The 26,289-nt window shown below is 41.9% G+C and overlaps 1 protein-coding gene across 5 annotated transcripts in view; it reads left to right on the forward strand.

The window, feature by feature from the left end:
* Positions 1–26,289, forward strand: part of ADCYAP1R1 (ADCYAP receptor type I) — a 483,354-nt gene that overhangs the window by 373,768 nt on the left and 83,297 nt on the right. For all 5 annotated transcript variants that reach the window (XM_063924333.1, XM_063924332.1, XM_063924334.1 and 2 more), the window contains one exon: positions 21,821–21,853. In XM_063924333.1, coding sequence (XP_063780403.1) covers positions 21,821–21,853 — 33 coding nt within the window. The remainder of the gene's footprint in view (positions 1–21,820; positions 21,854–26,289) is intronic.

Below are 26,289 nucleotides of genomic sequence, written 5' to 3' on the forward strand. Positions count from 1 at the left end.
AGATGCAGATCCAAAAAGATACTAGCCTGTTCGCCAAGTCCACCAATTCCAGATACTATAGGTCGACCTGACGGAAGGTCCCTGTTCTTATGTATTTTAGGGAGCATGTAAAATGTTGGAACTTTTGGGTTTTCAACTGTTAAGAAGGTATGTTCTTGTTTAGTAATAGTGCCATCTTTCAAGGCCTTCTCAATCATTTTCTTATAAAGATGGAGATAATTATCAGTGGGATTAAAAATCAAACGCGTATAGCATGAGGTATCCTGTAATTGTCTCAAAGCCTCTTTAATATATTTGTCCTTAGACCAAAGGACTACGTTACCACCCTTGTCAGATTGTTTTATTATCGTGTCATCCCAAGTTCGTATGTCCCTAAGTGCTTCTTTTTCTTTTTTAGTAAGATTATCCCCCAGAATGGGTCTTGTTTTCTGTGACAATTCCAAGTTATCCAAATCCTTGGACACCATTTCTCTGAAAATTTTGACAGCTGGGCATAAGATCTCTTGTGGGTAAAAAGTCGATTTCTTTTTACAGGTCGGGCGACTTTTGCTGCCTTCCTGAATATCACCCATCTGTCTCTGGTCCATAGGATCTGACAGTTCTTCTAGATCTGACAAAGCCCTTAATTCCAAATCAGTCCATTCACACATCTCTTTGCCTCTTAAGACCAGAGATAAACTCTCATGGTCTGAATTTTTTCTCTGTTCATGAAACTTTATTAATAACAGCTTTCTACAGAACAAATTCAGATCCTTCTCCCATTTGAATCTATTCATCCTAGATACAGGGGAGAAGGAGAGTCCTTTGCTTAGGACTGACTTATGATCTTCAGTTAGAATTCTATCTGTCAAATTTATAACTTGGAGAGAGTCACAAGCACTAAAGGGAGTTATATCCTGAACCTCGGGGATTGTCTCTGTGGAAGTGATGTTCCCCAGTTGTCTTGGTATCTTCCTCTTCTTTTTACTTCTCCTCGTCCTCCTCCCTGTTTTTTGTACCGACCCCTTTCCGTTCTTGGAAATTCTAAAAAATGTGCTTCTGAAGTATTCATCTGGGAGTAGGGGGTTCCTGTTTTCTGATATCGCTCTGAATATTCCTCTGTACCAGAGGAATCTGCTTCTGATGAAGAATATTGATGGCTACCCGCCCTTTGTCGTTCCATTTGGTATGGCTTTTTCCACTTAAAGATGTCGCCAGTAGCATAGTCCCTCTTGTCCCTGATGAATTTATTCTTTTTTCTGTCCATTATCATTTGTTCATACCCCTCAAGTTCTTTTTTGTTTTTCTCAAAACATTGCTGGAATTGCACATCTTTTTCCCATACTTCCAGGTTCTTACCTAAGGTATCAATTTCCTTATCGATCTCTTCCAAGATTAGGAGGTCGTGTTTTAGTAGTATGTGAAGGAGTTCTGTGGAGCACTTATTAAGTGTTTGTTCCCACTCAGATTTTAAAGAGGGTGTAGCCAGTTCAAAAGTTGGAAAGATCCTTGGTCTAAGTCCTCTAGGAGAAATTTTGTGTTTTATATATTGTTCAATTGTTGTATGATCCCATGTTGTTCTTTTCTGTTTTTGTAATAATTTTTTGAGGCTGGTAAAGTCTTTTTCCCAACTACTTGTCCCCGTAGTGTCGGAGATTGTATTGGGGAAGATGTTACTATAGTCCTCATTTGTCCTCCGTTTATTCACCAATTCATTCTTCAAACTGAACGAACTCATTTTTGTATAACTCAATATATTTTACTCACAGAGCACTTAATAGAGTTCTTGCTCACAAATTAGCTTCCAATCATAGGCCCAGCAGGTAAGGATTAATAACTTATAAGCTGCGTAGGTAACGAAAATATATTCAAATAATCTACCACAAAGCGCATGTATCAATCTAAGCCCAGAATCAAAAAATAGAAACAATAATCAAACCAATATATACAGAAAGCCTAAGCGAAGGCTTATGTCAAAATTGCTCGTGCTGCCCCCCCTGAAAACTGGGATTACCCAGTGACATGCAAGCGAAACTGGATTTGTTGTGGGAGAAATAGCGCACTGAGCTACCTATCTAATGGTATAACAAAGATACAAAACCGGAATAGGAAAAATATATTGTTTTTAATGATATCTAATGTTAATCATTACTTGTTGAATCATAAACTTATCACAATAACAAACACCCGGCGGTGCTCCCTTGAGTTGTTAGAAACACAGTTAATAAGCAAGAGAGAAAAGACAACTCCTTTTTATGGGGCACTCATTAGTAGTAGTCTAAAACGTAACTTTTATTGAAACGGACTCACATTGGACATACACCATAAAACACTTAATTTATGGGGATGTTAATGATATATCTGGCTATATTAATTACGACTGCCCCCTGCAAATAATTTGTTATTTCATTAATCTAACAATCCACACAGCACTGCCTAACATATGGCTGATTGATTTGCCCACTAGGGTAATAAATCAATATTGTGTGAAAAGAATTACTGAAGATAAAGGTCAGAAAGAAGATAGGGAGGAATAGATGATAATGCCTGGTTTCTGCTTTTGAAGATCTGCTTAAGAAGCATCGAATCCCCAATGAGAGAACCAACTGGAGCATATATACATCACTCCCAAGACCTGTATCTGCTGTTAACTCCACCTAACAAAAATATGGCAGAGTTAATGAGAGTGCAGGGGAGAAGTCCCTAACCAGTGTTAAATAACTGTGATACTGATTATTTTCTAGCCCTTAATTTGTATCAAATGCAGTATACACTTAGGGTATCGCCCTCTTGTGAATATTCACAGTAAATTTATGTAACATTTAGTGAAGGAACACTCAAAAGATCAAAAGATACTTTGGTATCTATCTGTAACACATTTATTGAGTTGGTTTCTAAGAAATACAGCTTTCATATGCAGTGACACCCGGGATGTCTACTGTCCCCAATCTTATCTAATGACATCGAATTGAGGATGAGAGAGTCCTAATGGGTGTGAGTGCAATATGAAAAAAGTGTGCTTCTGCTGTCGTTGTCTCAATAGATGAGTCAAACCGATGAGAGAGCACTTACAAAGTACATGGCTAAAACAAAATACACCTATGACAGACAAGGAAATAGGGTGGAAATTAAATCTTTTTTCAATTGTAATACCGTGGGAGTTATATATTGCCTGCAATGTGAATGTGGTATGAAATATGTCGGAATGACATCAAGAGCATTGAAACAGAGAGTTCTGGAACATATTGGCAATATAAGGAACATAACCACCGACTTGAATAAGATGAAAAAACTTTCCCCTGTAGCAAGGCATATGTATGTTAAACATGGAGGTGGTGGTAAGAGTCTGAAAGTCTTTGGCCTGGAAAAGATCCACCTAGGCATTAGAGGAGGAGATCTGAACAAGATACTCCTTCAGCAGGAGAGTAAATGGATATTTAGACTGGGGACTTTGAGCCCGGACGGGCTTAATGAAAGTCAAAACTATGGTGCCTTTCTTTAAAAATACACACTGGCCTCTCCACCTTTATGGGTGGCTGTTTACATATATACATATTTACATATTAGTAGAGTGCAATCAATTTAGTCCCAAATTTATATACATATATAGGTTAATTAATATGTATAGATAAATTATTTTTAAAAAAATGTTTTCTCAATAATAACTAAATCTGGAGTTTCTTTGTATTATTATTATTATTATTGTTAATTATTATATATATTTTTTTGAATTATATAAAAAAAAATTTGAATTTCTTTGAATTATCACATATAATATTTTTTATTTCTATTATTATTATATATTATTATTTTCATTTTATTATTTATTATTTATTAATTATTTTTTATTTTATTATTTATAATGATTTGTTATAATTATTATTTTCATTCATATATATATTTTTTATTTTTATTTTAATTTATTTTATTTTATTATTTGTTATTATATTTGTATACTATTATATTTATACTTTTTTGCTTTATCAGATTTAATATTCTATCTTAGAATATCTATTATTTCTGGGTAATTATTGGGCTCTCATTTTTGATTTTGCGCTTTTAGAATCATTAATTAATTTTGGAATTGATTTTTGTACATATGTATGTGTATATACACAAAATATTCTTTTTATATGTTGTTGAATGTGGTTGTTGGTATCCCTATATGTTTACAATTTTTATAACTCCTAATCTAATAATACTGCTGCATTGTGAACTTTATTATGTGGTAATTGGTGTTCTATTTAGCTGCCGAGATCAGGCACTATACCCTTAATTATAGTAATCACAGAACATGGATGGGAACCTAGAACTACGTATCCCATAATGCAGCAATGCTAAATGAATTAATTCAATTCACATTGTATTAGATCATAGGATAACAATGATTGGCCGAATAGTTACACCTTTTCAGTTAAATAAGACGACCGGCAGGCAGAGCTTCATTACCCCTGACGAAGCCGTCCAGGTGAAACGTGCACGTTGGGTTAACGGCGGATAACAGTGCATGTGGATGTTACCCGAAAATCGCCTCTCCTGCTTTCATACACTGATTTAGCGGCTACGACGGGATGCACGCTGCCCGCGGCGGTCTAGGACGGCAGGCTCCTGATTGTTATCAGCCATCCCGTGGATGTCCTAGATCAAGGATATCCTGAAGGGAAGTGTATGTCAGCGACGGACTAATGGCTGATGACAGCGTATGTGGATGTCATTTGAAAATTGCCTCTCCTGCCTTCATACACTGATCTAGCGGCAGCGACGGGCTGCACTTTGCCCGCGGTGGTCTCGGACGCCAGGTATTTGATTGTGAACAGCCATCCCGATAACGTCCTAGAACAAGGATATCCTGAAGGGAGGTGCATGTCGGAGACAGCAGTAACTACATTTCCTGGCATCACGGCTCCCGAGCCAAACGATTAATGAGGAGCCGCACACTGATAGCAGCAGAGGGTAATCGATAATAACACACAGAGGATAAGTAACAACATTCCCTACTTTCATTCTATTACTGTACTATTTTATTTTATTACTTATGGGCTATGATATGCTTAATTATTTAACAATCTATTTACCATTAGTATAATATGAATTATTGTGGATGAATTTAATAGTAGGGTTCTCTTCTTACTGTGGTACGAGCGATTAGGGTCACATCCGCATGTACAAATCCGCCTTTTTGCAAATATAATGCAAATTATTCTGATTAGAGCAAATATAATGCAAATGTGTTTTAATTGGATATAATCTTTATTATGCGGGTACTGAACATACCGCATTAATCATGTACTTAATTGATTGAACGCACAATGTTCATTGTGTGGGTACTGAACATACCACATAAATTATGTACTTAATTGATTAAATGTACAGTTTGTTGGGCAGATTAACCCATTGAGGGCAGAATAAACCCATTGCATAATTATGTATTTAATTGATTAATTTGTTGGGCAGATTAACCCATTGCTTTATTGTTCTTAAATATATATTACATGGGAATGAAGAAATTGGTTGATACTGAGCTAATCCCTTTACATTTATGATGTGGAGTAAATACACTCAAAGAAATACAAAAAAACATCAAAAAAACATAATTCATTGACAGCACTACCTGAAACACATAATGTATTATCATTTTCACTTTCATTTGTATTCATTTTTCTTTGTAAGTGCTCTCTCATCGGTTTGACTCATCTATTGAGACAACGACAGCAGAAGCACACTTTTTTCATATTGCACTCACACCCATTAGGACTCTCTCATCCTCAATTCGATGTCATTAGACAAGATTGGGGACAGTAGACATCCCGGGTGTCACTGCATATGAAAGCTGTATTTCTTAGAAACCAACTCAATAAATGTGTTACAGATAGATACCAAAGTATCTTTTGATCTTTTGAGTGTTCCTTCACTAAATGTTACATAAATTTACTGTGAATATTCACAAGAGGGCGATACCCTAAGTGTATACTGCATTTGATACAAATTAAGGGCTAGAAAATAATCAGTATCACAGTTATTTAACACTGGTTAGGGACTTCTCCCCTGCACTCTCATTAACTCTGCCATATTTTTGTTAGGTGGAGTTAACAGCAGATACAGGTCTTGGGAGTGATGTATATATGCTCCAGTTGGTTCTCTCATTGGGGATTCGATGCTTCTTAAGCAGATCTTCAAAAGCAGAAACCAGGCATTATCATCTATTCCTCCCTATCTTCTTTCTGACCTTTATCTTCAGTAATTCTTTTCACACAATATTGATTTATTACCCTAGTGGGCAAATCAATCAGCCATATGTTAGGCAGTGCTGTGTGGATTGTTAGATTAATGAAATAACAAATTATTTGCAGGGGGCAGTCGTAATTAATATAGCCAGATATATCATTAACATCCCCATAAATTAAGTGTTTTATGGTGTATGTCCAATGTGAGTCCGTTTCAATAAAAGTTACGTTTTAGACTACTACTAATGAGTGCCCCATAAAAAGGAGTTGTCTTTTCTCTCTTGCTTATTAACTGTGTTTCTAACAACTCAAGGGAGCACCGCCGGGTGTTTGTTATTGTGATAAGTTTATGATTCAACAAGTAATGATTAACATTAGATATCATTAAAAACAATATATTTTTCCTATTCCGGTTTTGTATCTTTGTTATACCATTAGATAGGTAGCTCAGTGCGCTATTTCTCCCACAACAAATCCAGTTTCGCTTGCATGTCACTGGGTAATCCCAGTTTTCAGGGGGGGCAGCACGAGCAATTTTGACATAAGCCTTCGCTTAGGCTTTCTGTATATATTGGTTTGATTATTGTTTCTATTTTTTGATTCTGGGCTTAGATTGATACATGCGCTTTGTGGTAGATTATTTGAATATATTTTCGTTACCTACGCAGCTTATAAGTTATTAATCCTTACCTGCTGGGCCTATGATTGGAAGCTAATTTGTGAGCAAGAACTCTATTAAGTGCTCTGTGAGTAAAATATATTGAGTTATACAAAAATGAGTTCGTTCAGTTTGAAGAATGAATTGGTGAATAAACGGAGGACAAATGAGGACTATAGTAACATCTTCCCCAATACAATCTCCGACACTACGGGGACAAGTAGTTGGGAAAAAGACTTTACCAGCCTCAAAAAATTATTACAAAAACAGAAAAGAACAACATGGGATCATACAACAATTGAACAATATATAAAACACAAAATTTCTCCTAGAGGACTTAGACCAAGGATCTTTCCAACTTTTGAACTGGCTACACCCTCTTTAAAATCTGAGTGGGAACAAACACTTCATAAGTGCTCCACAGAACTCCTTCACATACTACTAAAACACGACCTCCTAATCTTGGAAGAGATCGATAAGGAAATTGATACCTTAGGTAAGAACCTGGAAGTATGGGAAAAAGATGTGCAATTCCAGCAATGTTTTGAGAAAAACAAAAAAGAACTTGAGGGGTATGAACAAATGATAATGGACAGAAAAAAGAATAAATTCATCAGGGACAAGAGGGACTATGCTACTGGCGACATCTTTAAGTGGAAAAAGCCATACCAAATGGAACGACAAAGGGCGGGTAGCCATCAATATTCTTCATCAGAAGCAGATTCCTCTGGTACAGAGGAATATTCAGAGCGATATCAGAAAACAGGAACCCCCTACTCCCAGATGAATACTTCAGAAGCACATTTTTTAGAATTTCCAAGAACGGAAAGGGGTCGGTACAAAAAACAGGGAGGAGGACGAGGAGAAGTAAAAAGAAGAGGAAGATACCAAGACAACTGGGGAACATCACTTCCACAGAGACAATCCCCGAGGTTCAGGAAATAACTCCCTTTAGTGCTTGTGACTCTCTCCAAGTTATAAATTTGACAGATAGAATTCTAACTGAAGATCATAAGTCAGTCCTAAGCAAAGGACTCTCCTTCTCCCCTGTATCTAGGATGAATAGATTCAAATGGGAGAAGGATCTGAATTTGTTCTGTAGAAAGCTGTTATTAATAAAGTTTCATGAACAGAGAAAAAATTCAGACCATGAGAGTTTATCTCTGGTCTTAAGAGGCGAAGAGATGTGTGAATGGACTGATTTGGAATTAAGGGCTTTGTCAGATCTAGAAGAACTGTCAGATCCTATGGACCAGAGACAGATGGGTGATATTCAGGAAGGCAGCAAAAGTCGCCCGACCTGTAAAAAGAAATCGACTTTTTACCCACAAGAGATCTTATGCCCAGCTGTCAAAATTTTCAGAGAAATGGTGTCCAAGGATTTGGATAACTTGGAATTGTCACAGAAAACAAGACCCATTCTGGGGGATAATCTTACTAAAAAAGAAAAAGAAGCACTTAGGGACATACGAACTTGGGATGACACGATAATAAAACAATCTGACAAGGGTGGTAACGTAGTCCTTTGGTCTAAGGACAAATATATTAAAGAGGCTTTGAGACAATTACAGGATACCTCATGCTATACGCGTTTGATTTTTAATCCCACTGATAATTATCTCCATCTTTATAAGAAAATGATTGAGAAGGCCTTGAAAGATGGCACTATTACTAAACAAGAACATACCTTCTTAACAGTTGAAAACCCAAAAGTTCCAACATTTTACATGCTCCCTAAAATACATAAGAACAGGGACCTTCCGTCAGGTCGACCTATAGTATCTGGAATTGGTGGACTTGGCGAACAGGCTAGTATCTTTTTGGATCTGCATCTAAGAGAACACGTGGTAAGTCTACCATCCTATGTTCAAGATACATCGGATGTCCTACGGAAGATACAAGACATCAGAGTGGAACAAGAACATCTCTTAGTTTCCCTTGATGTAGAATCGTTATATACGAGCATCAATCATCAGGACGGGTTATCAGCAGTACAGTATTTTCTAGATATGAAAGATACAGAGGATTTTAATATATTCCTGATTGATCTGCTGAGATTCGTCCTTATGAGAAATTATTTTACTTTCGCAGATGCCTTTTACTTGCAAACCCGTGGAACTGCGATGGGTGCGGCTTGCGCACCCACGTACGCGAACATCTACCTAGGATGGTGGGAACGTGAGATCGTTTTCACAGAAAACAACAAAAAGTACACGCAATTCATTACAGTCTGGCTCAGGTACATTGATGATGTCCTGATGATTTGGAGTAATACAGAGGGACTTTTGAGAGAATTTATTGGACATCTCAACAATAACCATCTGAATCTCAGATTAACATCGGATATTAGTAATGATTCAATTACATTCTTGGACTTAAAAATTATTAAAAATGAAGAAGGAGAACTGATCACGGATCTCTTTAGAAAGACCACAGCAACAAATAGTGTTCTTCATAGAAACAGCAGTCATTTCCCACCGACGATTAGAAATTTACCAAAAGGTGAATTTTTGAGGTTACGCCGGAATTGTTCTAATATGGAAACTTTTAAAAGTAGAAGTATAGAATTGGGCAAGCGCCTAAGAGAAAGGGGTTATAGTAACAGGAGTATAAAAAAGGCAATGTATATTACTTCCAAAATCCCAAGGGAGGAGCTAATCTTCCCCAAGAACAAAGCCAAAACTAGTACAATAAATCAGGCTAGATTTGTGGGTGACTTCTGCCAGGAATGGCAGGAGATAGTGAATATCACACAACAACACTGGTCAGTTTTACATACCGATAGAGATTTGAGTCGACAACTTGCCTCAAAACCGATTATGGGCTGGAGGAGATCTCAAAATTTGAGAGACATTCTGGTTGACAGCCATTTTGAAAGGACATTAAGAAAAACACCTACAATCGAGGGGTCCTTCCCATGTGGAAGCTGTAAGGCATGCCAGTACATGGCTAAAACAAAATACACCTATGACAGACAAGGAAATAGGGTGGAAATTAAATCTTTTTTCAATTGTAATACCGTGGGAGTTATATATTGCCTGCAATGTGAATGTGGAATGAAATATGTCGGAATGACATCAAGAGCATTGAAACAGAGAGTTCTGGAACATATTGGCAATATAAGGAACATAACCACCGACTTGAATAAGATGAAAAAACTTTCCCCTGTAGCAAGGCATATGTATGTTAAACATGGAGGTGGTGGTAAGAGTCTGAAAGTCTTTGGCCTGGAAAAGATCCACCTAGGCATTAGAGGAGGAGATCTGAACAAGATACTCCTTCAGCAGGAGAGTAAATGGATATTTAGACTGGGGACTTTGAGCCCGGACGGGCTTAATGAAAGTCAAAACTATGGTGCCTTTCTTTAAAAATACACACTGGCCTCTCCACCTTTATGGGTGGCTGTTTACATATATACATATTTACATATTAGTAGAGTGCAATCAATTTAGTCCCAAATTTATATACATATATAGGTTAATTAATATGTATAGATAAATTATTTTTAAAAAAAAATTTTCTCAATAATAACTAAATCTGGAGTTTCTTTGTATTATTATTATTATTATTATTGTTAATTATTATATATATTTTTTTGAATTATATAAAAAAAAAATTGAATTTCTTTGAATTATCACATATAATATTTTTTATTTCTATTATTATTATATATTATTATTTTCATTTTATTATTTATTATTTATTAATTATTTTTTATTTTATTATTTATAATGATTTGTTATAATTATTATTTTCATTCATATATATATTTTTTATTTTTATTTTAATTTATTTTATTTTATTATTTGTTATTATATTTGTATACTATTATATTTATACTTTTTTGCTTTATCAGATTTAATATTCTATCTTAGAATATCTATTATTTCTGGGTAATTATTGGGCTCTCATTTTTGATTTTGCGCTTTTAGAATCATTAATTAATTTTGGAATTGATTTTTGTACATATGTATGTGTATATACACAAAATATTCTTTTTATATGTTGTTGAATGTGGTTGTTGGTATCCCTATATGTTTACAATTTTTATAACTCCTAATCTAATAATACTGCTGCATTGTGAACTTTATTATGTGGTAATTGGTGTTCTATTTAGCTGCCGAGATCAGGCACTATACCCTTAATTATAGTAATCACAGAACATGGATGGGAACCTAGAACTACGTATCCCATAATGCAGCAATGCTAAATGAATTAATTCAATTCACATTGTATTAGATCATAGGATAACAATGATTGGCCGAATAGTTACACCTTTTCAGTTAAATAAGACGACCGGCAGGCAGAGCTTCATTACCCCTGACGAAGCCGTCCAGGTGAAACGTGCACGTTGGGTTAACGGCGGATAACAGTGCATGTGGATGTTACCCGAAAATCGCCTCTCCTGCTTTCATACACTGATTTAGCGGCTACGACGGGCTGCACGCTGCCCGCGGCGGTCTAGGACGGCAGGCTCCTGATTGTTATCAGCCATCCCGTGGATGTCCTAGATCAAGGATATCCTGAAGGGAAGTGTATGTCAGCGACGGACTAATGGCTGATGACAGCGTATGTGGATGTCATTTGAAAATTGCCTCTCCTGCCTTCATACACTGATCTAGCGGCAGCGACGGGCTGCACTTTGCCCGCGGTGGTCTCGGACGCCAGGTATTTGATTGTGAACAGCCATCCCGATAACGTCCTAGAACAAGGATATCCTGAAGGGAGGTGCATGTCGGAGACAGCAGTAACTACATTTCCTGGCATCACGGCTCCCGAGCCAAACGATTAATGAGGAGCCGCACACTGATAGCAGCAGAGGGTAATCGATAATAACACACAGAGGATAAGTAACAACATTCCCTACTTTCATTCTATTACTGTACTATTTTATTTTATTACTTATGGGCTATGATATGCTTAATTATTTAACAATCAATTTACCATTAGTATAATATGAATTATTGTGGATGAATTTAATAGTAGGGTTCTCTTCTTACTGTGGTACGAGCGATTAGGGTCACATCCGCATGTACAAATCCGCCTTTTTGCAAATATAATGCAAATTATTCTGATTAGAGCAAATATAATGCAAATGTGTTTTAATTGGATATAATCTTTATTATGCGGGTACTGAACATACCGCATTAATCATGTACTTAATTGATTGAACGCACAATGTTCATTGTGTGGGTACTGAACATACCACATAAATTATGTACTTAATTGATTAAATGTACAGTTTGTTGGGCAGATTAACCCATTGAGGGCAGAATAAACCCATTGCATAATTATGTATTTAATTGATTAATTTGTTGGGCAGATTAACCCATTGCTTTATTGTTCTTAAATATATATTACATGGGAATGAAGAAATTGGTTGATACTGAGCTAATCCCTTTACATTTATGATGTGGAGTAAATACACTCAAAGAAATACAAAAAAACATCAAAAAAACATAATTCATTGACAGCACTACCTGAAACACATAATGTATTATCATTTTCACTTTCATTTGTATTCATTTTTCTTTGTAAGTGCTCTCTCATCGGTTTGACTCATCTATTGAGACAACGACAGCAGAAGCACACTTTTTTCATATTGCACTCACACCCATTAGGACTCTCTCATCCTCAATTCGATGTCATTAGATAAGATTGGGGACAGTAGACATCCCGGGTGTCACTGCATATGAAAGCTGTATTTCTTAGAAACCAACTCAATAAATGTGTTACAGATAGATACCAAAGTATCTTTTGATCTTTTGAGTGTTCCTTCACTAAATGTTACATAAATTTACTGTGAATATTCACAAGAGGGCGATACCCTAAGTGTATACTGCATTTGATACAAATTAAGGGCTAGAAAATAATCAGTATCACAGTTATTTAACACTGGTTAGGGACTTCTCCCCTGCACTCTCATTAACTCTGCCATATTTTTGTTAGGTGGAGTTAACAGCAGATACAGGTCTTGGGAGTGATGTATATATGCTCCAGTTGGTTCTCTCATTGGGGATTCGATGCTTCTTAAGCAGATCTTCAAAAGCAGAAACCAGGCATTATCATCTATTCCTCCCTATCTTCTTTCTGACCTTTATCTTCAGTAATTCTTTTCACACAATATTGATTTATTACCCTAGTGGGCAAATCAATCAGCCATATGTTAGGCAGTGCTGTGTGGATTGTTAGATTAATGAAATAACAAATTATTTGCAGGGGGCAGTCGTAATTAATATAGCCAGATATATCATTAACATCCCCATAAATTAAGTGTTTTATGGTGTATGTCCAATGTGAGTCCGTTTCAATAAAAGTTACGTTTTAGACTACTACTAATGAGTGCCCCATAAAAAGGAGTTGTCTTTTCTCTCTTGCTTATTAACTGTGTTTCTAACAACTCAAGGGAGCACCGCCGGGTGTTTGTTATTGTGATAAGTTTATGATTCAACAAGTAATGATTAACATTAGATATCATTAAAAACAATATATTTTTCCTATTCCGGTTTTGTATCTTTGTTATACCATTAGATAGGTAGCTCAGTGCGCTATTTCTCCCACAACAAATCCAGTTTCTCATGAATAGGCCCCTCAGTCACCTGTGCTTACGGATGGATATCCTTAAAACCTGGACTGTTAGGTTGCCTTGAGGACCGAGGTCGGGAACCACTGTTATGGGATGATATATTAAACCTTTAGTTCATAGCAACTGCTAAGTAGGAATTCATGATATATTGGGCCTATAAGCCCTACTGAAATATGTTCCTAATACAAGGAGCGCACTTGCAGATTCTTTTAATGTTCAGAGAGATTACAGAGGGTTACATCAAGATAGGAGGTGTAGGGACAGTAGTACATTGGGGCAGTTTATTTGTAGCTCTCAAAATGGCGGCAGTTGCAGGTAGCTTTATCACAACATGCTAATGTGAGACTCTGCAGGGCTAATACAGGATTTTGTGTACTGTATCTGCAAGCAGAGAACCGATCCTAGCTGCGGAACATTTTATTCCTGTGCACCAGTGTTCCGTCCTTTCTCTCGTCCCATATCTCTTAGACTGGGTGGCACCATCTGAGAGGGTGACACCAAAATAGCACAGCTGTTCCTCTGTTTTGGTGTCACCCCCTCGGATGGTGTTACCAAACATTTGTAACCCTGAGTGGAGAGGCTGGGGCTGGGAAGCAGCTCCCAAAACAGGGGCGTGGCTCGCGATCACTGCACTCCAGTGAAGCCACGCCCCTTTCCCATAGGTCATTATGTAATACCCTGCTATATGAGGTATTACGTGTGGCACTCTACAGAGTATCTACATTTGATTATACAGGCAGATAATTTCCCAGCAGCCTTGGCAGCAGCTCTGGAGGTCAGGGGCAGGTCACATGACCAGTGGCAGTTGGAGGGAGGACAGTTAATCAGGACATGGTCTGAGGTAGCTGTGAGAGAGGAGGGCATCTCTGGCAGTGGAAAATTCCTGTCAGAAAATGGAGGTGCCACTGAGAGCAGCTGACAGGCAGTGGCTGTGAGAGCCACTCAGTAAAAGTCTATAAACTTCTACTTCTAATTTGCGACTGCTGCAGCGCTGGAAGCAGAGTGGGTGTCTACAGTGAGTACAGTAGAAAGCTTGCTCCCTGTGTCACCTAGCAATCCCTATTTCTCCAGCAGAGTATTACCTTTCAGTTTGCACTTACATAGAACAGCGTAACAGCAAAGCAGGGATTGGCAGGATATCCTGCTGAGGGTGAGAACTGTCATAATACATTGCACCCTGAGTATGCCTTCTAAATAGAGACTAGTGACTTCTTACCTACTGTACATTGAGAACTAGTGAGAGCAAGGAGAGACTGCTCATACTGTACTTTAAGCCAGATAAGGAAATACAAGGACTTTGCCAGGGATAATTACAAGGGAAACCTACTAGCACATCGGTAGTTTCCTATTACACATACTACCGCAATGGATAGTTGGAGAAATTGTCCTAAAATGAAAGAAACAACATGATAGCTTTTTACCTCTGATATTAAACCAGGCATTTATCTAAATGGAGCTATGTAAAACATTTACTGCTAACCTATCCAAAAATGTAAATATATATCACAAGAATTCCTTGCTTGTAACAAGAGCTAAAGTGCAGCTGCATTCCTCAGAAAAATGAAACAAAAGTATAGTTGCGATATAGTTTGGAGCTCCTATTCCCAGATATCTGTTGCAATATATATTGTTGTGATATTTAAAGCGCTATTCAAAATATATTTAGGTAAGGGTAAAAGAGGAATTACCAAATGTCCAGAGTTCCTGTTAAATAAAGACATTTTAATTTATATTGTTTCAATTAACGTGTTTGGGGAGAACCTCTTGCCTCTCTGCCGGTAAGAAGACTAGATTGTCACATTTGGCGTCACGAACAGGATCGAACATGGAAGTGCAAGAAGGCAACCCCACCGCAGATGACAACAGGATCAGTATCCTTAATGACAAGATTGCAGAACTTACCCAAACTCTCACTGAGATAAAAAGAGAGTTAAGAGACCTGAGACATAAATGGTCTGTAACCAGATACAAGAAGTGGCGTCCAGACCGTGGATTGCGAAACCAACCCCGATGGGATGTTCCCCGAAAGACTGGACAATGGGTGACTAAGCAATTCAACGCTTGGGGGAGGCCTATTTGTCGGCGATGCAGACAAAGTGGGCATATCAAAAGAAATTGTCAACAACCCTCAGGAAGAGTGGAGAGAGTAGGACCACCCTTTGAAGGACAATCCAGAGATGCAGGTCAAAATACAGTAGTACAGAACCAGGTTATCGTGTCTGGCACACCATCTGATTAGGATATTCAGCAAGTCAGCGCAGGAAGAATTCCAGGCCAAGTTGTGTGGTTTAGTGTACCACGTGGTTATGGATTTATAAAGCGAACCGACATGAAAAAAAGAGTATACGTGCATTATACTGCCATTCAGAAGGCCAGCCTGGAACAGTGTTTCAGAAGTCTGGGAAGTGGAGAAATGGTTGAGTTTGAATTGGCAAATGGAAAGAAGGGCATCAAAGCCATTAATGTAACTGGTCCTGGTAGTGTCCAAGTGCAAGGCAACAAACATGCCACAGGTCACAAACAGTACTGGTGCTGTTCGTATTGTAGAGATCCTCCACACAACTGTCAGCAGGATTACCAACACAACAGAAGTGGAGAAGAACAAGGAGAAGCAAAAAGTGCTGAGGAAAGACAACAAGAACCTGTCATCCCAGAGCAAAGTCAATTACTGGAACGAACAGATGAACAAGTTGTGGAAGAACAGAGTGAAAAAATGCAGCAGAGCGTACCGGATGCAGTCAGGCCGCAACTTCCTACACAGCCACTACATGAGATCAAACCAAGAGTGGAAGATACCGATTCCAGCATGGCCTACCCCAATCAAGTAGATTTAACTGACATTGACCAGGAAAAACATACAGAGGGAGTGATTTGCATGTCCATGGCAGAGGGATTGGCAACCCTTAGTCCCAATTGCCCAGATTCTGTTATGCAAAATTCTGAATCGAATGTTCCAGCAGAGTCACCTAGTGTAGCTGAAAAGAGTGAGAGGTATCTTCCAGAGTGGTATTACTCAGGCGAGTACACCACGATAACCTCTGAGGAGGTTAATTTGATGTTCCAGCAGGCTTTGAGGAGGTCAGGGAAGAGGAACAAAGGTGCTTCACGTATTCAGAATAGATATTAGCCTGTGGTATAGAGAGTCATTTGTTATGTAATGTATGTACTTACTATTTATTCAAATGTTTAACTGTAACACAAAAATTTAAATTTAGACTATGCTATATTGAACTTGGAATATTGCCTGTTGCGTGAGGACATGCAAAATTCTAGTGGAGGGATATGTAATACCCTGCTATATGAGGTATTACGTGTGGCACGCTACAGAGTATCTACATTTGATTATACAGGCAGATAATTTCCCAGCAGCCTTGGCAGCAGCTCTGGAGGTCAGGGGCAGGTCACATGACCAGTGGCAGTTGGAGGGAGGACAGTTGGTCAGGACACGGTCTGAGGTAGCTGTGAGAGAGGAGGGCATCTCTGGCAGTGGAAAATTCCTGTCAGAAAATGGAGGTGCCATTAAGAGCAGCTGACAGGCAGTGGCTGTGAGAGCCACTCAGTAAAAGTCTATAAACTTCTACTTCTAATTTGCGACTGCTGCAGCGCTGGAAGCAGAGTGGGTGTCTACAGTGAGTACAGTAGAAAGCCTGCTCCCTGTGTCACCTAGCAATCCCTATTTCTCCAGCAGAGTATTACCTTTCAGTTTGCACTTACATAGAACAGCGTAACAGCAAAGCAGGGATTAGCAGGATATCCAGCTGAGGGTGAGAACTGTCATAATACATTGCACCCTGAGTATGCCTTCTAAATAGAGACTAGTGACTTCTTACCTACTGTACATTGAGAACTAATGAGAGCAAGGAGAGACTGCTTATACTGTACTTTAAGCCAGATAAGGAAATACAAGGACTTTGCCAGGGATAATTACAAGGGAAACCTACTAGCACATCGGTAGTTTCCTATTACACATACTACCGCACTGGATAGGTTAGCAGTAAATGTATTACATAGCTCCATTTAGATAAATGCCTGGTTTAATATCAGAGGTAAAAAGCTATCATGTTGTTTCTTTCATTTTAGGACAATTTCTCCAACTATCCATTGCGGTAGTATGTGTAATAGGAAACTACCGATGTGCTAGTAGGTTTCCCTTGTAATTATCCCTGGCAAAGTCCTTGTATTTCCTTATCTGGCTTAAAGTACAGTATAAGCAGTCTCTCCTTGCTCTCATTAGTTCTCAATGTACAGTAGGTAAGAAGTCACTAGTCTCTATTTAGAAGGCATACTCAGGGTGCAATGTATTATGACAGTTCTCACCCTCAGCTGGATATCCTGCTAATCCCTGCTTTGCTGTTACGCTGTTCTATGTAAGTGCAAACTGAAAGGTAATACTCTGCTGGAGAAATAGGGATTGCTAGGTGACACAGGGAGCAGGCTTTCTACTGTACTCACTGTAGACACCCAATCTGCTTCCAGCGCTGCAGCAGTCGCAAATTAGAAGTAGAAGTTTATAGACTTTTACTGAGTGGCTCTCACAGCCACTGCCTGTCAGCTGCTCTTAATGGCACCTCCATTTTCTGACAGGAATTTTCCACTGCCAGAGATGCCCTCCTCTCTCACAGCTACCTCAGACCGTGTCCTGACCAACTGTCCTCCCTCCAACTGCCACTGGTCATGTGACCTGCCCCTGACCTCCAGAGCTGCTGCCAAGGTTGCTGGGAAATTATCTGCCTGTATAATCAAATGTAGATACTCTGTAGCGTGCCACACGTAATACCTCATATAGCAGGGTATTACAATTCCCCCTTATGATATTGCAGTAGGCTGATCAAAGCTGATTGGCCATTAAATATATTGGTGCTGATTATGACTCGGACGCACTGCCGATGTCTGGACATGCACCAAAGTTGCACTGTGCATGTGTCCAGCGTGCGTGCGGACAGAGTTGCAGTTGCAATTGAAGGAGCACGCAAGACGCACGGTCTCAGAAATGTTTATAAAGTGTATTGGGTATTCCTAGGCTGTGACAGGGGGGCTGGCTAAGCGGAAGCATGGAGATGGTATGTTTTATGGGCGTGCTATAAGAGAGACGCGGGTGTGTTGCGGAGAGGGGTTTGCATACAGAGACGCAGAATCGGTCACTTAGGAGGCCATACTCAGACAGAGAATCTGCACCTGCCACAGGGGAGGGGCAAAGTTTTGGCGGTGTGACGGATAGTGCGTCTAAAGACACACAATGGGGTATTTAAGCATCTAAGGATGCTGAAAGTGGGCGTCTCACTCCCCGCACGGGTGTACCTCAGGGAAGAGCTATGTAGTGGAAAGAGCATAAAATTGCAGACACAGCTGCAGCAACAGACGCACACCCTGATACAGCGGGATCAGTATGAAATGCTGGATGGGATTCTGGCTGACTGTCGGGATCCAGTCCGCTATAATACCGGCAGCGGGGCGGGTGCTAGAAAGTCCCTTGCGGGCTCGCTGTGCTCGTCACACTGCGGGCACAGGTTCTATTCTCCCTCTGTGGGTGTCGTGGACATCCACAGAGGGAGAATAGGCTGTGTCGCCGGCATTACGCCGCTCGTCGGGATCCCAGCATCGGCATTGTGAACACCGCCGGAATCCCGACTAATGGTATTTTAACCTCTTCCCGAGACAGCTATGCCAAACTTAGAATCACCCTATAATGTATTACTTGTACCCCAGTAACATACTTAACTTAATCACTGCCTGGCGTAGTCACATATGATGCAAACGGAGCCAGGAGTACGTTACCTGGCCAGGTGGCATCACATGTGACACGTTCAGGGGCGGATTGGGAACAAAAAGCGGCCCTGGAAAAATTTGTACTAGTGGCCCCACATGGGCAGCACCAGAGGTGTAAGGTCTAGCCATGGGCCATGGCAGCAGCACCCTCCCCCCAAGACTTTCCAGATAGAGGGCATGTCCAGCATCAAGGGGGAAGTTAAAAATAAATCAAATTAAATATTATGAGCACATTATATGATACACCTTCACAATTTAGGAAACTATATCATTCTTTAGAAATATATATTTTCTTGCTTATTACACCAACCGTATCCCAATCACTATTCACTCAATCTTATATGTCAGCCAAGCAGGCAGAGAGAGCATACACTAGATCATCTGCAATCACAGGCTAAGTGGCAAAGTAATTTTCATATATGCAAATTATTTTGCATCTTATTCATTATGTCTATAAATAGGACCACATGTCCTCAAACAAACAGGCCCCCGCGGGTGCACCGGCCCACCGGGAATCTTATCTGTAAACCCTATGGCCAATACGCCTCTGGACACGCTGACCCGCTGTGTCCCTCGTCTTGTAGACTTGGAGATCCGTTCTGCACAAGAGCAGTTCCCCGGTCACACTGCAGTGACGCGGCGATCTCTGACCGCTGACATCACTGCCGGAATCGCGGGCCAGAATGCTGTACGACTGCCATTCTGGAGTGCATACGCCAGAGATCAAACTGTTTGAAGGAGAACTAAGGGAGTAATTCAGAGTTGATTGCAGCAGCAAACTTGTTAGCAGTTGGGCAAAACTATGGGGGTCATTCCGAGTTGTTCGCTCGCTAGCAGATTTGAGCAGCATTGCACACGCTAGGCCGCCGGCCTCTGGGAGTGTATCTTAGCTTAGCAGAATAGCGAACGAAAGATTAGCAGAATTGCGAATAGAAAATTCTTAGCAGTTTCTGAGTAGCTCGAGACTTACTCCTACACTGCGATCAGCTCAGCCCGTTTTGTTCCTGGTTTGACGTCACAAACACGCCCTGCGTTCGGCCAGCCACTCCCCCGTTTCTCCACTCCCGCGTTTTATCCTGGCACGCCTGCGTTTTTCCGCACACTCCCAGAAAACGGCCAGTTTCCGCCCAGAAACACCCACTTCCTGTCAATCACACTCCGATCATTTCATCGATGAAAATTATTAGTTCGGACGTGAGTAAATCTACTAAGTTCTGTGGTAAAATACTTAGCGCATGCGCACTGCGTACCATGCGCATGCGCATTTTAGCCTTAATCGCTCCGTTGCGAAAATCGTCAAGGAGCGATCAACTCGGAATGATCCCCTATGTGCACTGCAGGTGGGGCAGATGTAACATGTGCAGAGAGAGTTAGATTTGGGTGGGTTATACTGTTTCTGTGCAGGGTAAATACTGGCTGCTTTATTTTTACACTGCAATTTTGATTTCAGTTTGAACACACCACACCCAAATCTAACTCTCTCTGCACATGTTACATATGCCCCCCCCCCCCCCCCCTTCAGTGCACATGGTTTTGCCCATCTGCTAACAAATTTGCTGCTACAATCAGGTCTGAATTAGGCCCTGGGGGGTCATTCCGACCCAATTGCACGCTCCGCTTCCTCGCAGGCATGCGATTGGGTCGGAACTGTGCATGTTCGGTGGCTGCATTGCGCAGGCGTGTCATTGCCCGGCGACAGCCGTCGCCAGGCAGCGTCGCCGCAAGTGAAGAAAGCGGTCGCAGTGGCGACCGCAAGAATGTTGACAGGAGGAAGGCGGAACCGGGCGGCAACTCACCGTTTTCGGGGAGTGGTGAGTACAACGCAGGCGTGTCGAGGCATTTGGAGGGCGGATGTCTGATGTCAATTCCGGGACCTTCATCGCTGGATCGATCTCACAAGGTAAGTAACTCTTACCCTGGTCCTTATTTGCATAGCAGGGCTGCACAAGCAATCGCAACCCTGCTATGTAGAAACACACTCCTCCATAGGCGGCGTCTAGTTGATCGCACGAGCAGCAAAACGTTGCTACGTGATATCAACTCGGAATGACCCCCTTAGTTCTTCCCCCAGCACAATTTGGCTGATCTCTGCAGAGATCAGCTGAACCAGGGGGGACTGATCATCCGTCCCCCCTGACACACGCTCAGTTGTGCTCTGCATGGGGGAGGGGCGAGGTAACCCACTGGGGGGATTTATAACTAAAGAAAAATAATGCTGGAAGGGGGTAAAATAAAATAAAAAATACATTGGTCACAGAGTCGGGGGACGGGGAGTACAAAACTGGAGCTTTTTAAAGGGTAGGTTGCCAAATAAAACATGGGATTTATTTTACTACTAAGGGCATGTGTGGGGGTGCTGTTATTAGGATTACCAATGGCGGGTGAGAAGTTATTTTAGAATCGGGGCCAATGGACGGGGACACTGGGGGGGGGGGGGGGTCCCAAACACCCCATTGATATACTTTTTTGTAACTACTGTATCATTAAAAATACTTTTTAAACTTTATTAAGTATTTAAAAAAAAAACAATTTCTGCTTTTGTGGGGGATAAAAGTCGTCAGTTGAGTGGTTGAACTGAAATATTTTCCTGTCATTCTTTATGCACAGACACAGCGGGCAGCATTGAGGAGCTCCAGTCAGGTAAGGAGATGTTTTATGTGGAAAAATGGGATTATTGAGATTCCAATATTTGTGGTGTTTCTAACAACTTCTATTCAGTACATTTACTAGACACATGATTTGAATGAGGACACGGTCATTACGTCGACACCACTTAGGTCAACATTCGTTAGGTCGACCACTATTGGTCGACATGCATTAGGTCAACAGGGTCACGAGGTCGACATGGCCATTAGGTCGACAGTTCAAAAGGTCGACATGAGGTTGTTGTTTTTTTATTAATTTTTGGACTTTTTCATACTTAACGATCCACGCTACGATTGGGAATCATAACCTCTGCTGAGCGCAGCGGTAGTGGAGCGAAACACCTTGCCCGGAGCTGCAGCGTCCAGGCTGAAGCCCAGTGAGGTGTGCGCACGCGGTGCAAGGCATCTCACTTGTGCGAACGCCTCTGCCTGATTGACCGGCAGAGGAGGTCGGGGGACTGTCGGTGGCGCTGGGACATCAGCGCGTCGACGTTGGGGGTGGGGCATGGTCCGGACAATGGAGGCGTAAATTCATGTAAGGTAGGAAGTCCTCTCATGTGTGTAGTGTCTATTTAATTTTCATTTCCTGCCAGGCCAGAGCAGGTAGACCACTTTCCCCTCACGGCCATTAGACTGTGCCTCATATCAGTCATACTGTCCCAATTCCGTTGTAAGATGACATGATCAAACATTGGGGTAAATTTACTAAGATGGTAGTTCTATTTAACATGGGATGTTGCCCATAGCAACCTATCAGATTCCAGGTATTATCTTCTAGAAGGTGCTAGATAACTGAGAAGTAGAATCTGATTGGTTGCTCTGGTCAACATCCCATCTTAAATAGAACTCCCATCTTAGTAAATTTACCCTATTGTCTAATGGGCACATCAGCAGCTGATATTCATCAGCAACTTGTCGGGGGGGTGCGGTGATAACGTCATGTCACGGAAACAGCTTTGGGTTGGGTGCACTGCCTGTGGTGGACGTGCTTGGCCAGCCAGATCACTGCTCATCTGGAAGTCCTATCCTGCTGTTATCACAGGCATTGCACCAAACCCAAACCTGTTTCTGTGACATGACGTTATCAAGGTACACCTCCACAAGCTGCCGATAGATTTTAGCTCATGATGAATTCTTTAGATGCAGAAATCTAATCACACTACTCACCTTAGTGTTTGACCATGCAAGGCTGGATTAAGCCTTGGGGAGGCAAAGCACTTAAGACAAGGGGGCCCTGGGGAAGGAGGAGAAGTGTATATTAGATTCAGTGGCGGAACTAGCGAGCGGTGGGCCCAGGTGCGACAAAATGCTTTGCCCCCCCCCCTCCCCATCCCATCCAAGTCCACCCCCTCACCCCTGGAGAGGATCTGGTGAGGGGGACCGGCCCAGGGCCAGCGAAATGGATACCTAGCAACAGTGCCGTAAGGCCCGTAACTAGACATTTTAGCACTGTGTGCAAGAAACGGCATCGGAGCCCCACCCCTGCATGCAAAACAGGGGCAGTGCGCGCCGTAGGCGCGCGCAAAAATACATAGTGGCGTGGCTTCGTGGGGAAGGGGTGTGGCCACAAAATAATACCAATTCATAAAACGGTGCACAGTAGTCTCCATTATTCAAATTACGCCGCACAGTAGCACCACTACACCAGGTAGAGACCCTTTTACACCTTACGGCGGACAGATTCCTCTTTTTACACATTACAGCAGACAGCGTCCCCTTTTTACACATTACGGCAGACAGCGTCCCCCTTTTTACACATAACGGCAGACAGCGTGCCCTTTTTACACATAGCGGCAGACAGCGTGCACTTTTTACACATAACGGCAGACAGCGTGCCCTTGTTACATATAGCGGCAGACAGCGTACACTTTTTACACATAATGGCAGACAGCGTGCCCTTGTTACACATAGCGGCAGACAGCGTACACTTTTTACACATAGCGGCAGACAGCATACACTTTTTACACATAACGGCAGACAGCGTGCCCTTTTTACACATAACGGCAGACAGCGTCCCCTTTTTACACATTACGGCAGACAGCGTGCCCTTGTTACACATTACGGCAGACAGCGTCCCCCTTTTTAAACATTACGGCAGGCAGATTCCCCCTTTTTACACATTGCGGCAGACAGCGTCCCCTTTTTACACATCATGGCAGACAGATTCCCCCTTTTTACACATCACGTCAGGCAGATTCCCCCTTTCTCTAACGTCCTAGTGGATGCTGGGGACTCCGTAAGGACCATGGGGAATAGACGGGCTCCGCAGGAGACATGGGCACTTTAAGAAAGAATTTAGATTCTGGTGTGCTCTGGCTCCTCCCTCTATGTCCCTCCTCCAGACCTCAGTTTGAATCTGTGCCCGGACGAGCTGGGTGCTGTTCAGTGAGCTCTCCTGAGCTTGCTGTAAGAAAGTATTTTGTTAGGTTTTTTATTTCAGGGAGCTCTGCTGGCAACAGACTCCCTGCATCGTGGGACTGAGGGAAGAGAAGCAGCCCTACTGCTTGCAGATAGGTCCTGCTTCTTAGGCTACTGGACACCATTAGCTCCAGAGGGATCGTACACAGGATCTCACCCTCGTCGTCCGATCCCGGAGCCGCGCCGCCGTCCCCCTCGCAGAGCCGGAAGACAGAAGCCGGGTGAGCATAAGAAGCAAGTAGACTTCGAAATCGGCGGCAGAAGACTCCAGTCTTCACTGAGGTAGCGCACAGCACTGCAGCTGTGCGCCATTGCTCCCACACACACCCACATACTCCGGTCACTGTAAGGGTGCAGGGCGCAGGGCGCAGGGGGGGGGGGCGCTCTGGGCAGCAATTAGGACCTCTTTGGCAAAAGTTTTGCATATATACAGTTGGGCACTGTATATATGTATGAGCCCCCGCCAAAAATTGTACATTGAATCGGGACAGAAGCCCGCCGCTGTGGGGGCGGGGCTTCTTCCTCAGCACTCACCAGCGCCATTTTTCTCCACAGCTCCGCTGAGAGGAAGCTCCCCAGGCTCTCCCCTGCAGTTACACGGTAGAAGAGGGTAAAAAGAGAGGTGGGGCACATAATTAGGCGCAAAAATCAATATAACAGCTGATACTGGGTTAACATTAAGTTACTGTGTTATTCCTGGGTTATATAGCGCTGGGGTGTTTGCTGGCATACTCTCTCTCTGTCTCTCCAAAGGGCCTTGTGGGGGAACTGTCTTCAAAAAGAGCATTCCCTGTGTGTGTGGTGTGTCGGTACGCTTGTGTCGACATGTTTGACGAGGAAGGCTATGTGGAAACAGAGCGGGAGCAAATGAATGTGGTGTCTCCGCCGACGGCGCCGACACCTGATTGGATGGATATGTGGAAGGTTTTAAATGATAATGTTAATTCCTTGCATAAAAGGTTGGATAAAACTGAAGCCTCAGGACAGTCAGGGTCTCAGCCCGTGCCTGATCCTTATGTCGCAGAGGCCGTCAGGGTCTCAGAAGCGCCCACTATCCCAAATTGTTGACACAGATACCGACATGGATTCTGACTCCAGTGTCGATAACGATGATGCAAAGTTACAGCCTAAATTGGCTAAATCCATCCGTTATATGATTATAGCAATTAAGGATGTGTTGCACATCACAGAGGAAACCCCAGTCCCTGACAAGAGGGTTCATATGTATGGGGAAAAAAGGCAGGAGGTGACCTTTCCCCCTTCACACGAGCTAAATGAGTTATGTGAAAAGGCTTGGGAATCTCCAGATAAAAACTGCAGATTTCCAAACGGATGCTTATGGCGTATCCTTTCCCGCCAACGGATAGGTTACGCTGGGAATCCTCCCCTAGGGTGGACAAAGCTTTAACACGCTTATCCAAGAGGGTAGCCCTGCCGTCACAGGATACGGCCACCCTAAAAGATGCTGCGGATAGAAAGCAAGAGGGTACCCTGAAGTCCATTTATACACATTTGGGTACCTTACTGAGGCCAGCGGTCGTGTCGGCCTGGGTGTGTAGTGCTGTAGCAGCATGGACGGACACCCTGTCTGAGGAACTTGATACCTTAGACAAGGATACTATATTAATGACCTTGGGGCATATAAAAGATGCTGTCCTGTATATGAGAGACTAGGTGATTCATCGCGCCCTACGGGCGCTCTTCACACCGTCGTAAGGGGCTACGCCCCCTTAACCCTTGTACACCCTTGTGGCGTGCAGTATTTTTATTATATGGAGTATTACATCCAATCATAATTGTGTGAGTGGTTAAATATTGCACGGACAAACGGCGTGCAATGGTTAAGGGGTTGAAGCCCCTTGCAACGGCGTGAACAGCACACGCAGGGCCTGATGAATCACCTAGTAGGTGCTTTGGTTGGGGGAGTAGGGGGTGCGGGGAAGAGGCGGATGGGATCCTGGGTTGCCACGGGAGGGGCGGTTGCGGTGGTGCCGCAGGTGGGGGAGGGTGCGT

Source organism: Pseudophryne corroboree, chromosome 5 (assembly GCF_028390025.1).
Source record: "Pseudophryne corroboree isolate aPseCor3 chromosome 5, aPseCor3.hap2, whole genome shotgun sequence".
Lineage (NCBI taxonomy): Eukaryota > Metazoa > Chordata > Amphibia > Anura > Myobatrachidae > Pseudophryne > Pseudophryne corroboree.